General features: G+C 43.5%; 1 protein-coding gene across 1 annotated transcript in view; it reads left to right on the forward strand.

Moving 5' to 3' along the window:
* Positions 1 to 300: 300 nt before the first annotated feature.
* LOC135529346 (regulator of G-protein signaling 9-like) overlaps positions 301 to 15,237 on the forward strand; it is a 44,698-nt gene continuing 29,761 nt past the window's right edge. Inside the window, exons 1-8 of the mRNA XM_064958129.1 lie at positions 301 to 489; positions 1,401 to 1,497; positions 4,062 to 4,112; positions 4,344 to 4,450; positions 5,662 to 5,713; positions 12,871 to 12,929; positions 13,257 to 13,333; positions 14,621 to 14,702. Coding sequence (XP_064814201.1) covers positions 424 to 489; positions 1,401 to 1,497; positions 4,062 to 4,112; positions 4,344 to 4,450; positions 5,662 to 5,713; positions 12,871 to 12,929; positions 13,257 to 13,333; positions 14,621 to 14,702 — 591 coding nt within the window. The 5' untranslated portion in view covers positions 301 to 423. The remainder of the gene's footprint in view (positions 490 to 1,400; positions 1,498 to 4,061; positions 4,113 to 4,343; positions 4,451 to 5,661; positions 5,714 to 12,870; positions 12,930 to 13,256; positions 13,334 to 14,620; positions 14,703 to 15,237) is intronic.

Below are 15,237 nucleotides of genomic sequence, written 5' to 3' on the forward strand. Positions count from 1 at the left end.
GTGAATTGATCGCAAAAAAAGTTGATTGTTTTTATCCTTCCTCTTTCACCACATTCTGGGGCGACAAATATTTTACGTGGATTTTTTTTTTTTTTCTATATTTCAATAAGCGATAATCCAACTACTGTTACATTTCAATTCAAGGTTTTACTGCCACAATGCCACCAAATTGATAGTTGCTTGATTGTGTCCCTGTCACACGTAACAGGTTGTTAAACCAGAGTTTAGCCGAGCTGTCATTGGTTGATAAATCCGTCCTCGCGCTTTCTGGCCCCTCCCACGCAATCTCTGACGCGCGATCAACGGAATCGGCTCCGGTCCCAGCCCCGGGTATACCGTTATACCTGTGTGATCACTTTTTTTTCATGAACATTTCATACCTGGATTTTCTTCTTTAGGTCCGCGTATCGACTGACGGTAGACATGACAATTAGGACGCTGAGAGATTATGGTCAGCACTACCGACCACGGATGGCATGCCTAAAACATGTAGGTTACCTACCAGTACGTTTACGTCATTTATCAGTACTTTTAAATGTTTTGAGAAAAAGTTAATAGACTTTAGATGAACTAAACGTTCACATCATGTCGATTGATTTTAGGTGTGCTGGTGATAGCCTACTTGTTGATAGATTATTATAGTTTACAGTAAATTCACGAAGAGCCCCAAGATTGTTGTTTCAATTTCCTCTTTCATGACTTAAAAAAAAACGAATCAATTGGTTTGTAAAAGAGTATTGTAAAATGTTATTTATTTACAAGAGGTTCTAATTTGGTGGATTTGTCCGCTCATAATCCTGTTCCCATCCAATTACGAATGGAAATGGAACAACTGGGAAGTCATCACGACTTTCAATGTGTTAATCTGCATAGCGTCATCAAAGGATGCTACTAGACTCACGTTATTGTTTCATACCCTGTAGGCTACTGTATATTTATTTTGTTTACAGGGAAGAGATTGTAAACCTTTCAGAGTTCCAATCTAACCTCTAAACAAGGCTTTCTTATACTTGCGGGTCATGACTCAAAGTGGGCCCTGGGTAATGTGGAGAGGTGGGTAGTGAGTTATGAGAATACATCTATAATCACACACTATTTCTTCATGATTCGGGTCGTTGTTGGACCATTTGTGTCACAGGAGGACGGTCAATTTCTTATTTGGGTCTCGAGCTAAAAAAGTTTAAGAACCCCTGCTCTAAACCAATTAGCTGCTTGGACAGCAGGGGAAAATGGCTCTGAGCCAATCAGGTCCTCCACATCTCAGAGGTCAGAGGTATCATACAGAACACATCACTATGACCTTTGACCTGATAGGACTGTTTTCTTCCATTTCGTTGAAACAAACCAAAGTGTATTTTGATTCTGGGTGTCTGTTCCCCCCCCCCCCCAACCTGCTCCAGGTGGAGGTGTTTGTGGTTGAGATGCAGGATCCTAAGAGTGGGGTGAAGGGTGCCGACCAGAAACTCAATGTAACCATTATCCCACACGTCATCAACGGTGAGTCACGGCACCAGATGGTCGCCCCACTGAGAGACATATCTCCTGTATGACACTGTTTTGCCCTAGATCCTTTTCCTAGTGGAGTGAAATATGGCCACTGTAGCCATGTAGCAGGGCTGAAACAACCCAAGCATTCAGCTGAAGCCAATAGAAAGCTAGGTAGCGGTGCTGCCCAGTAGGGGAAACGGTAGGGAAACACCTCCCATCAATGCTACATTGTTGTTATTTAAAAAAAAAAAGAAAAACAGAATTCTGGGAAGTTGTGGGTAGTTATTGGACAAGCTAAGATTCTCGAGCTGCGGCAGACTGTTTTGTAGACCGCCTGCTAGGCTTGCTACTGAAGGTTATATAAGACAGCTGTCAATTGGATCAGATCTGTGCGGGGGCTTTGTGCTCCCAAGCTGCCCTCTAATCCCGGGCTAAGACCAGGGCCAGAGGGGAAAGGTCAGACTTACATCCCAAATGGCACAGTGCACTGTGTAGACTTATGGGTGTGGTCTAAACTAGAGCACTATAGAGGGAATAATGTAGCAACATGGTCCTTCCTTCCCTTCATCTCCAGCCCTCCTGTTCATCCCAAATAGCACCCTATTCCCTACATAGTGCACTGTGTAGACTTATGGGCCCTGGTCCAAACTATATAAGAAATAGGGTTCCGTTTGGGCGAACAGGAGGGCTGGAGATGAAGGGAAGGAAGGACCATGTTGCTACATTATTCCCTCTATTAGTGCTCTAGTTTAGACCACACCCATAAGTCTACACAGTGTACTATGTAGGGAATAGGGTGCTATTTGGGATGAACAGGAGGGCTGGAGATGAAGTGAAGAAAGGACCATGTGACAGACAGGAAATTGTCATCACAGTCATGGTACTTCCTGCTTCAGTGCTGGTTGTTATTGTGATTTGTAGTTTTTCATGACAAACAGACAGATATATATATACTGATCAATCTAATCACAAGTTAAGCGATACGGCATAAACTCCCACACATTGTTATCAAGTGATGGATTCTGCACTGTGTCTGAGCCAGGTGGTACCTTCAACAGGTAGTCTGTGTGTAGACCAGGCCTGTGAGAGCCAGGTAGTACCTTCAACAGGTAGTCTGTGTGTAGACCAGGCCTGTGAGAGCCAGGTAGTACCTTCAACAGGTAGTCTGTGTGTAGACCAGGCCTGTGAGAGCCAGGTAGTACCTTCAACAGGTAGTCTGTGTGTAGACCAGGCCTGTGAGAGCCAGGTAGTACCTTCAACAGGTAGTCTGTGTGTAGACCAGGCCTGTGTGAGCCAGGTAGTACCTTCAACAGGTAGTCTGTGTGTAGACCAGGCCTGTGAGAGCCAGGTTGTACCTTCAACAGGTAGTCTGTGTGTAGACCAGGCCTGTGAGAGTCAGGTAGTACCTTCAACAGGTAGTCTGTGTGTAGACCAGGCCTGTGAGAGCCAGGTAGTACCTTCAACAGGTAGTCTGTGTGTAGACCAGGCAGGTGAGAGCCAGGTAGTACCTTCAACAGGTAGTCTGTGTGTAGACCAGGCAGGTGAGAGCCAGGTAGTACCTTCAACAGGTAGTCTGTGTGTAGACCAGGCAGGTGAGAGCCAGGTAGTACCTTCAACAGGTAGTCTGTGTGTAGACCAGGCCTGTGAGAGCCAGGTAGTACCTTCAACAGGTAGTCTGTGTGTAGACCAGGCCTGTGAGAGTCAGGTAGTACCTTCAACAGGTAGTCTGTGTGTAGACCAGGCCTGTGAGAGCCAGGTAGTACCTTCAACAGGTAGTCTGTGTGTAGACCAGGCCTGTGAGAGCCAGGTAGTACCTTCAACAGGTAGTCTGTGTGTAGACCAGGCAGGTGAGAGCCAGGTAGTACCTTCAACAGGTAGTCTGTGTGTAGACCAGGCAGGTGAGAGCCAGGTAGTACCTTCAACAGGTAGTCTGTGTGTAGACCAGGCCTGTGAGAGCCAGGTAGTACCTTCAACAGGTAGTCTGTGTGTAGACCAGGCCTGTGAGAGCCAGGTAGTACCTTCAACAGGTAGTCTGTGTGTAGACCAGGCCTGTGAGAGCCAGGTAGTACCTTCAACAGGTAGTCTGTGTGTAGACCAGGCCTGTGAGAGCCAGGTAGTACCTTCAACAGGTAGTCTGTGTGTAGACCAGGCCTGTGAGAGCCAGGAGTACCTTCAACAGGTAGTCTGTGTGTAGACCAGGCCTGTGAGAGTCAGGTAGTACCTTCAACAGGTAGTCTGTGTGTAGACCAGGCCTGAGAGAGTCAGGTAGTACCTTCAACAGGTAGTCTGTGTGTAGACCAGGCCTGTGAGAGCCAGGTAGTACCTTCAACAGGTAGTCTGTGTGTAGACCAGGCCTGTGAGAGCCAGGTAGTACCTTCAACAGGTAGTCTGTGTGTAGACCAGGCCTGTGAGAGCCAGGTAGTACCTTCAACAGGTAGTCTGTGTGTAGACCAGGCCTGTGAGAGCCAGGTAGTACCTTCAACAGGTAGTCTGTGTGTAGACCAGGCCTGTGAGAGCCAGCCCACTGATGTCATGCTGGGAATATCAATATTGACTTGTCATCCATCACACAGGGCAGGACATTCTAGCATGGATTGTCACCAAAATGAAGGTCACCACAGAAGGTAAGCAACTGGATTCTATGAATGGATTCTGCTGGGTAATTATATCAATTACTCCAACACAATAAAGCTATTTTTTAAATGTAATTACTCCTTCATTAGCATGTTATTATGCAAGCAAGTCACTTCTAGTTAAAGGCTATAAACTAAAGTATAACCAAGAGCTTTGATAATATATAAACTCTCACCCCCTTCTCCTCCTCCTCTCTTCCTCCTCCCTCCACCCTCCACCAGAGGCCCAGGCGTTTGGGACCATGCTGGTGGCCTACGGGTACATCTACCCCCTCCAGAACCACAGGAAGTTGGTCCTGGTCCCCGACAGCACCCTCTACCGCTTCCAGGTACCTGCCTGTAACTACCTGTGTCTATCTACCTGTAACTACCTGTGTCTATCTACCTGTAACTACCTGTGTCTATCTACCTGTAACTACCTGTGTCTATCTACCTGTATCTCCTTGTAACTACCTGTGTCTATCTACCTGTAACTATCTCCCTGTATCTCCCTGTAACTACCTGTGTCTATCTCACTGTAACTACCTGTGTCTATCTACCTGTATCTCCCTGTAACTACCTGTGTCTATCTACCTGTATATCCCTGTAACTACCTGTGTCTATCTACCTGTAACTACCTGTGTCTATCTACCTGTATCTCCATGTAACTACCTGTGTCTATCTACCTGTAACTACCTGTGTCTATCTACCTGTATATCCCTGTAACTACCTGTGTCTATCTACCTGTAACTACCCGTGTCTATCTACCTGTATCTCCCTGTAACTACCTGTGTCTATCTACCTGTAACTACCTGTGTCTATCTACCTGTATATCCCTGTAACTACCTGTGTCTATCTACCTGTAACTACCTGTGTCTATCTACCTGTAACTACCTGTGTCTATCTACCTGTATATCCCTGTAACTACCTGTGTCTATCTACCTGTAACTACCTGTGTCTATCTACCTGTATATCCCTGTAACTACCTGTGTCTATCTACCTGTAACTACCTGTGTCTATCTACCTGTAACTACCTGTGTCTATCTACCTGTATATCCCTGTAACTACCTGTGTCTATCTACCTGTAACTACCTGTGTCTATCTACCTGTAACTACCTGTGTCTATCTACCTGTATATCCCTGTAACTACCTGTGTCTATCTACCTGTAACTACCTGTGTCTATCTACCTGTATATCCCTGTAACTACCTGTGTCTATCTACCTGTAACTACCTGTGTCTATCTCCCTGTAACTACCTGTGTCTATTTCCCTGTATCTCCCTGTAACTACCTGTGTCTATCTACCTGTAACTACCTGTGTCTATCTACCTGTATCTCCCTGTAACTACCTGTGTCTATCTACCTGTAACTACCTGTGTCTATCTCCCTGTATCTCCCTGTAACTACATGTGTCTATCTACCTGTATAACCCTGTAACTACCTGTGTCTATCTACCTGTGACTACCTGTGTCTATCTCCCTGTATCTCCCTGGAACTACCTGTGTCAGAGGCAGAGCAAATGACTAATCTTCTTGTCACTGTCTGTCCCAACCTTTCCGCAGACCCCTTATTTCTGGCCCGTGCAGAAGTGGCCCGCTGAGGACATAGACTATGGTGGGTTTATCTTCTGTAGTGGCCCGCTGAGGACATAGACTATGGTGGGTTTATCTTCTGTAGTGGCCCGCTGAGGGCATAGACTATGGTGGGTTTATCTTCTGTAGTGGCCCCGCTGAGGACATAGACTATGGTGGGTTTATCTTCTGTAGTGGCCCCTCTGAGGACATAGACTATGGTGGGTTTATCTTCTGTAGTGGCCCGCTGAGGACATAGACTATGGTGGGTTTATCTTCTGTAGTGGCCCCTCTGAGGACATAGACTATGGTGGGTTTATCTTCTGTAGTGGCCCCGCTGAGGACATAGACTATGGTGGGTTTATCTTCTGTAGTGGCCCCTCTGAGGACATAGACTATGGTGGGTTTATCTTCTGTAGTGGCCCCTCTGAGGACATAGACTATGGTGGGTTTATCTTCTGTAGTGGCCCCTCTGAGGACATAGACTATGGTGGGTTTATCTTCTGTAGTGGCCCCTCTGAGGACATAGACTATGGTGGGTTTATCTTCTGTAGTGGCCCCTCTGAGGACATAGACTATGGTGGGTTTATCTTCTGTAGTGGCCCCTCTGAGAACATAGACTATGGTGGGTTTATCTTCTGTAGTGGCCCGTCTGAGAACATAGACTATGGTGGGTTTATCTTCTGTAGTGGCCCCCCTGAGGACATAGACTATGGTGGGTTTATCTTCTGTAGTGGCCCCTCTGAGGACATAGACTATGGTGGGTTTATCTTCTGTAGTGGCCCGCTGAGGGCATAGACTATGGTGGGTTTATCTTCTGTGTGGCCCCGCTGAGGACATAGACTATGGTGGGTTTATCTTCTGTAGTGGCCCGCTGAGGGCATAGACTATGGTGGGTTTATCTTCTGTAGTGGCCCCTCTGAGGACATAGACTATGGTGGGTTTATCTTCTGTAGTGGCCCCGCTGAGGACATAGACTATGGTGGGTTTATCTTCTGTAGTGGCCCGCTGAGGACATAGACTATGGTGGGTTTATCTTCTGTAGTGGCCCCTCTGAGGACATAGACTATGGTGGGTTTATCTTCTGTAGTGGCCCGCTGAGGACATAGACTATGGTGGGTTTATCTTCTGTAGTGGCCCGCTGAGGACATAGACTATGGTGGGTTTATCTTCTGTAGTGGCCCGCTGAGGACATAGACTACGGTGGGTTTATCTTCTGTAGTGGCCCGCTGAGGACATAGACTATGGTGGGTTTATCTTCTGTAGTGGCCCGCTGAGGACATAGACTATGGTGGGTTTATCTTCTGTAGTGGCCCCTCTGAGGACATAGACTATGGTGGGTTTATCTTCTGTAGTGGCCCGCTGAGGACATAGACTATGGTGGGTTTATCTTCTGTAGTGGCCCGCTGAGGACATAGACTATGGTGGGTTTATCTTCTGTAGTGGCCCGCTGAGGACATAGACTATGGTGGGTTTATCTTCTGTAGTGGCCCGCTGAGGACATAGACTATGGTGGGTTTATCTTCTGTAGTGGCCCGCTGAGGACATAGACTATGGTGGGTTTATCTTCTGTAGTGGCCCGCTGAGGGCATAGACTATGGTGGGTTTATCTTCTGTAGTGGCCCCTCTGAGGACATAGACTATGGTGGGTTTATCTTCTGTAGTGGCCCCTCTGAGGACATAGACTATGGTGGGTTTATCTTCTGTAGTGGCCCGCTGAGGGCATAGACTATGGTGGGTTTATCTTCTGTAGTGGCCCCACTGAGGACATAGACTATGGTGGGTTTATCTTCTGTAGTGGCCCGCTGAGGGCATAGACTATGGTGGGTTTATCTTCTGTAGTGGCCCCACTGAGGACATAGACTATGGTGGGTTTATCTTCTGTAGTGGCCCCGCTGAGGGCATAGACTATGGTGGGTTTATCTTCTGTAGTGGCCCGTCTGAGGACATAGACTATGGTGGGTTTATCTTCTGTAGTGGCCCCTCTGAGGACATAGACTATGGTGGGTTTACCTTCTGTAGTGAAAGGAGAGGGAATGTCCACTGTCAGATACTTATTTGTATGTATGTAAACACATAATAAATGAGTGTGTAGATCAGCTTCAATGCTGCAGATAGATTGTGGCTTCTATCTGTAACAGCTGTTGGAAGGAGTGGAGGACCAAGGTGCAGTACGTGTTCATCTTTTATTAAAAGAACTGAACACTGATTAACCAAAATAACAAAGAGAATGAACAAAAACCGAAACAGTTCTGTCTGGTGCAGAAAGACACAAAACAACTACCCACAAAACCCATGTTGGAAAAAGCTACCTAAGTATGGTTCTCAATCAGAGACAACGATAGGCAGCTGCCTCTGATTGAGAACCACATCCGCCAAACAACAAAGAAATACAAAACATAGAATGCCCACTCTAGTCACACCCTGGCCTAACCAAAATATTTTCAGCAAACTTAACGTGTAAATATTTGTATGAACATAACAAGATTCAACAACTGAGACGTAAACTGAACAAGTTACACAGACATGTGATTAACAGAAATGGAATAATGTGTCCCTGAACAAAGGGGGGGGGGGTCAAAATCAAAAGTAGCAGTCAAGTATCTGATGTGGCCACCAGCTGCATTAAGTACTGCAGTGCATCTCATCCTCATGGACTGCACCATATTGACCAGTTCTTGCTGTGAGATGTTACCTCACTCTTCCACCAAGGCACCTGCAAGTTCCCAGACATTTCTGGGGGGAATGTCCAACAGGTCCCAGACGTGACTGTTTGAGGTTGTGGACAGGTGTCTTTTATACTGATAACAAGTTCAAACAGGTGCCATTAATACAGGTAACGGGTGGAGGACAGAGGAGCCTCTTAAAGAAGAAGTTACATGTCTGTGAGAGCCAGAAATCTTGCTTGTTTGTAGGTGACCAAATACTTATTTTCCACCATAATTTGCAAATAAATTCATTAAATATCCTACAATGTGATTTTCTGGATTTTTTTCTCATTTTGTCTGTCATAGTTGAAGTGTACCTATGATGAAAATTACAGGCCTCTCATCATTTTAAGTGGGAGAACTTGCACAATTGGTGGCTGACTAAATACTTTTTTGCCCCACTGTATAAGACATTCTATTGGTTGCAAGAATTTTATATAAAAATGTAAAATCTCAAAGTTTTAATCCAGCATTGTTTTGTGTATCACTGTGACATGGAGTCAGTAGATTGAAAATCTCTTCCCAATTATTTAGCGGTCTCTATGGCACAGCTGTCTATTTTTTGGTCCTTAATAAGTGAAACTGGTACACTTTTTTTTATTTATCACAATTTTCTTTAACCAATTTTGGTCTTTAATGCAGGGCCGACAGACAACTTCCTGCCTTTCTCTCCCTTCCACTTGCCTCTTCCATTTTTGCATTAATGCTGCAATTAGTTGGTTGTAATTTTGGGTAGAGCAAATATTTCCATATATTTATGTTAGCTGTGTCCTATTTATGATATAATTTACAAAGATTATACTTTTTTTTTATTCTCAAAAAAATGTGTTTTTTAAATCAATTACTATATTTGAGTTTAACTATTTGTTGTTTTATTTGTTTTGTCTTTTCTGGTGGATTAACCTGAAATTGCAACCAACTTTCTATGGCTTGTTTTAAAAATAGCAACATTTTGGAGATGATTTCATTTCCAAATAACCGAAAGTGAGAGGTTGTAATCTGAATAAAGGGGAAAAGGCCATTCCTGGATATAGGATGAGACGTTCTTACTAATCTGCTAGAGAACCAGATCAGATTTAAGTATAACTTTTGTATGACTGAAGTCTTTAGTGAGAGATCATATGCTTTAATATTTATAATTTCATATTTATTATATAAATAGGCCCATTTAATTCTGGCATCCCCTTCCAAATAAAATTAATTAATTTTTGCTCATATAATTGAAATAACAGGTCGCTAGGTGTAGGCAAGACCATAAGCAAATAGGTAAACTGGGATATGACTAAAGAGTTAATCAGAACATACTGGGATATGACTAAAGATTTAATCAGGGTAAACTGGTATATGACTAAATAGTTAATCAGGGTAAACTGGGATCTGACTAAAGTGTTAATCAGGGTAAACTGGGATATGACTAAAGAGTTAATCAGGGTAAACTGGGATATGACTAAAGGAGTTAATCAGGGTAAACTGGGATATGACTAAAGAGTTAATCAGGGTAAACTGGGATATGACTAAAGGAGTTAATCAGGGTAAACTGGGATATGACTAAAGAGTTAATCAGGGTAAACTGGGATATGACTAAAGAGTTAATCAGGGTAAACTGGGATATGACTAAAGAGTTAATCAGGGTAAACTGGGATATGACTAAAGAGTTAATCAGGGTAAACTGGGATCTGACTAAAGGAGTTAATCATGGTAAACTGGGATATGACTAAAGAGTTAATCAGGGTAAACTGGGATATGACTAAAGAGTTAATCAGAGTAAACTGGGATGTGACTAAAGAGTTAATCAGGGTAAACTGGGATATGACTAAAGAGTTAATCAGGGTAAACTGGGATATGACTAAAGAGTTTTTCACAAATAGACAGGTATTTTCCTTTCCATGGTAGCAACATCTTATCTATTTTTGCTGTGAGATAATTTCTTTCTTTCGGGATATGAATACCGAGTATGTCAACTTCACCGTCAGACCATTTTATTGGTAAACTACACGGTAATTTAAAAGTTATATATGTTTTTTGTGATCCAATATGTAATATAGTACACTTATCACAATTAGTTTGTAATCCAGAGAGGGTAGGAAAAGTATCTAGATCCTCTGAGGCTGTGGAGGATCCAGATTGTGGATTGAAAAGAAAACATGAATCGTCAGCGTTTCAATGACACCTGTTTTTAAACTGTCAGCTACTTCTTAGTGTGACTGTTGTTCCATCTAGTTATGATAGTGACACAATAACATTCTGAGTCACATGTTCAGATAGTGACACAATAACATTCTGAGTCACATGTTCAGATAGTGACACAATAACATTCTGGGTCACATGTTCAGATAGTGATACAATAACATTCTGAGTCACATGTTCAGATAGTGACACAATAACATTCTGAGTCACATGTTCAGAAAGTGACACAATAACATTCTGAGTCACATGTTAAGATAGTGATACAATAACATTCTGAGTCACATGTTCAGATAGTGACACAATAACATTCTGAGTCACATGTTCAGATAGTGACACAATAACATTCTGAGTCACATGTTCAGATAGTGACACAATAACATTCTGAGTCACATGTTCAGATAGTGACACAATAACATTCTGAGTCACATGTTCAGATAGTGACACAATAACATTCTGAGTCACATGTTCAGATAGTGACACAATAACATTCTGAGTCACATGTTCAGATAGTGACACAATATCATTCTGAGTCACATGTTCAGATAGTGACACAATAACATTCTGAGTCACATGTTCAGATAGTGACACAATAAACATTCTGGGTCACATGTTCAGATAGTGACACAATAACATTCTGGGTCACATGTTCAGATAGTGACACAATAACATTCTGAGTCACATGTTCAGATAGTGACACAATAACATTCTGAGTCACATGTTCAGATAGTGACACAATAACATTCTGAGTCACATGTTCAGATAGTGACACAATAACATTCTGAGTCACATGTTCAGATAGTGACACAATAACATTCTGAGTCACATGTTCAGATAGTGACACAATAACATTCTGAGTCACATGTTCAGATAGTGACACAATAACATTCTGAGTCACATGTTCAGATAGTGACACAATAACATTCTGAGTCACATGTTCAGATAGTGACACAATAACATTCTGAGTCACATGTTCAGATAGTGACACAATAACATTCTGAGTCACATGTTCAGATAGTGACACAATAACATTCTGAGTCACATGTTCAGATAGTGACACAATAACATTCTGAGTCACATGTTCAGATAGTGACACAATAACATTCTGAGTCACATGTTCAGATAGTGACACAATAACATTCTGAGTCACATGTTCAGATAGTGACACAATAACATTCTGAGTCACATGTTCAGATAGTGACACAATAACATTCTGAGTCACATGTTCAGATAGTGACACAATAACATTCTGAGTCACATGTTCAGATAGTGACACAATAACATTCTGAGTCACATGTTCAGATAGTGACACAATAACATTCTGAGTCACATGTTCAGATAGTGACACAATAACATTCTGAGTCACATGTTCAGATAGTGACACAATAAGATTCTGAGTCACATGTTCAGATAGTGACACAATAACATTCTGAGTCACATGTTCAGATAGTGACACAATAACATTCTGAGTCACATGTTCAGATAGTGACACAATAACATTCTGAGTCACATGTTCAGATAGTGACACAATAACATTCTGAGTCACATGTTCAGATAGTGACACAATAAGATTCTGAGTCACATGTTCAGATAGTGACACAATAAGATTCTGAGTCACATGTTCAGATAGTGACACAATAACATTCTGAGTCACATGTTCAGATAGTGACACAATAACATTCTGAGTCACATGTTCAGATAGTGACACAATAACATTCTGAGTCACATGTTCAGATAGTGACACAATAAGATTCTGAGTCACATGTTCAGATAGTGACACAATAACATTCTGAGTCACATGTTCAGATAGTGACACAATAAGATTCTGAGTCACATGTTCAGATAGTGACACAATAACATTCTGAGTCACATGTTCAGATAGTGACACAATAACATTCTGAGTCACATGTTCAGATAGTGACACAATAACATTCTGAGTCACATGTTCAGATAGTGACACAATAACATTCTGAGTCACATGTTCAGATAGTGACACAATAACATTCTGAGTCACATGTTCAGATAGTGACACAATAACATTCTGAGTCACATGTTCAGATAGTGACACAATAAGATTCTGAGTCACATGTTCAGATAGTGACACAATAACATTCTGAGTCACATGTTCAGATAGTGACACAATAACATTCTGAGTCACATGTTCAGATAGTGACACAATAACATTCTGAGTCACATGTTCCAACGTAGACAAGCTGATGATGTTTTGGCCCAGTTTTGTGCACCAGGCTGAGGTAAAGATGTGTTTAATAACATGTCGTATTCTCCCCCCCCCTCTCTCTCCCTAAAGCCATCTATCTGGCCAGGAGAAACATCCGGAAGAAGGGGATGCTGGAGCCCTATGAGCAGGTACTACAGGGGGGGAATGCACATCTTAAATAAATCCCACTTACTACGACAGTGATATGCTGTTGTCTCAGCCAGCTATCTCTGGATAAGAGCGTCTGCTAAATGACTAACATGTTAATGTCAGGTACAGTAGCTGTCTCACCCATAGGGCTGTAGTGGTGGTTTAAGGGCTGGTGTTGGTTTTATTCTGTTTTCTGGGGATTCCTAAGCAAGATTGAGGAGATATATATTTCTTTACACGTATCTGTTCTTTCAGCGTCGGGGGATTTTGTTGTCTAACTATTTGACTGTTAGTTATTTTAGCCAAATATCTGTTGTTTTCAACAGCAACACTACGACAATCTCCACAAATGGATGAACCCCAAGTGGGATTTCATCGTGATGCAGGCTACAGAGCAGTACAAGTATGTAACCTTCTGTTGTCTGAGGACTGGATTAGACCGCTGTTTTTGTGTCAGTAGGGACCCACACACTGTGCAGGCTTTTGATCCAGACCAGCATTAACATGTCTGATTGACCTAATCAAGAGCTGTGTGATTATTTTAATCAGATGTGTTAGTGCTTGGATGAATAAAAGCCTACACACCTTGTGGGTCCCCAAAACCAGGTGTAATTCAATAGTGACCTGTCTCTCTTTGTCTCCTGTATCTACCTCCTTTCCCCTGTCTGTTTCTCCAATATGTGTTCTGACTGTTTCTGTCTCCTGTCTGTCTGTCTGTCTGTCTGTCTGTCTGTCTGTCTGTCTGTCTGTCTGTCTGTCTGTCTGTCTGTCTGTCTGTCTGTCTGTCTGTCTGTCTGTCTGTCTCCTGTCTCTCCTGTCTGTCTGTCTTTCCTGTGTCTGTCTCCTGTCTGTCTGTTTCTGTCTCCTGTCTGTCTTTCCTGTGTCTGTCTCCTGTCTGTCTGTTTCTGTCTCCTGTCTGTCTGTCTGTGTCTGTCTCCTGTCTGTCTGTCGCTCCTGTTTCTGTCTCTTGTCTGTCTGTCTGTTTCTGTCTCCTGTCTGTCTGTCTGTCTGTCTGTCTGTCTGTCTGTCTGTTTCTGTCTCCTGTCTCTCCTGTCTGTCTGTCTTTCCTGTGTCTGTCTCCTGTCTGTCTGTCTTTCCTGTTTCTGTCTCCTGTCTGTCTGTCTGTTTCTGTCTGTCTGTCTGTCTGTCTGTCTGTTTCTGTCTCCTGTCTCTCCTGTCTGTCTGTCTTTCCTGTGTCTGTCTCCTGTCTGTCTGTTTCTGTCTCCTGTCTGTCTGTCTGTCTGTCTGTCTGTCTGTCTGTCTGTCTGTCTGTCTGTTGTCTGTCTGTTTCTGTCTGTCTGTCTCCTGTCTGTCTGTCGCTCCTGTTTCTGTCTCTTGTCTGTCTGTCTGTTTCTGTCTGTCTGTCTGTCTCCTGTCTCTCCTGTCTGTCTGTCTTTCCTGTGTCTGTCTCCTGTCTGTCTGTCTGTCTGTTTCTGTCTCCTGTCTCTCCTGTCTGTCTGTCTTTCCTGTGTCTGTCTCCTGTCTGTCTGTCGCTCCTGTTTCTGTCTCCTGTCTCCTGTCTGTCTGTCTCTCCAATATGTGTTCTGACTGTGTCTGTCTCCTGTCTGTCTGTCGCTCCTGTTTCTGTCTCTTGTCTGTCTGTCTGTCTGTTTCTGTCTCCTGTCTCTCCTGTCTGCCTGTCTCTCCCATGTCTGTATATCTGTCTGCCTGTCTCTCCCATGTCTGTCAGGGCTAATAAAGAGAGGAAGAAGCCAGACAGAGTGGTGTTGGACTGTCAGGAGAGAGCCTACTGGATAGTACACAGGCCACCAGTGAGTACAGACCCACCAAAGTGTTTGTGTGTGTGTGTGTGTATCCACAAGGACAGGATATTGTTGCTGTCAACCTATGAGCTCCATCGCGACTAGTCCCGCTTTCTCTCCATTCACCGTGACTCTGTTGTCAACCTATGAGCTCCATAGCGACTAGTCTCGCTTTCTCTCCATTCACCGTGACTCTGTTGTCAACCTATGAGCTCCATAGCGACTAGTCCCGCTTTCTCTCCATTCACCGTGACTCTGTTGTCAACCTATGAGCTCCATAGCGACTAGTCCCGCTTTCTCTCCATTCACCGTGACTCTGTTGTCAACCTATGAGCTCCATAGCGACTAGTCCCGCTTTCTCTCCATTCACCGTGACTCTGTTGTTAGCCTATGAGCTCCATAGCGACTAGTCCCGCTTTCTCTCCATTCACCGTGACTCTGTTGTCAACCTATGAGCTCCATAGCGACTAGTCCCGCTTTCTCTCCATTCACCGTGACTCTGTTGTCAACCCATGAGCTCCATAGCGACTAGTCCCGCTTTCTC

The sequence above is a fragment of the Oncorhynchus masou genome, unplaced genomic scaffold (assembly GCF_036934945.1).
Source record: "Oncorhynchus masou masou isolate Uvic2021 unplaced genomic scaffold, UVic_Omas_1.1 unplaced_scaffold_1140, whole genome shotgun sequence".
Lineage (NCBI taxonomy): Eukaryota > Metazoa > Chordata > Actinopteri > Salmoniformes > Salmonidae > Oncorhynchus > Oncorhynchus masou.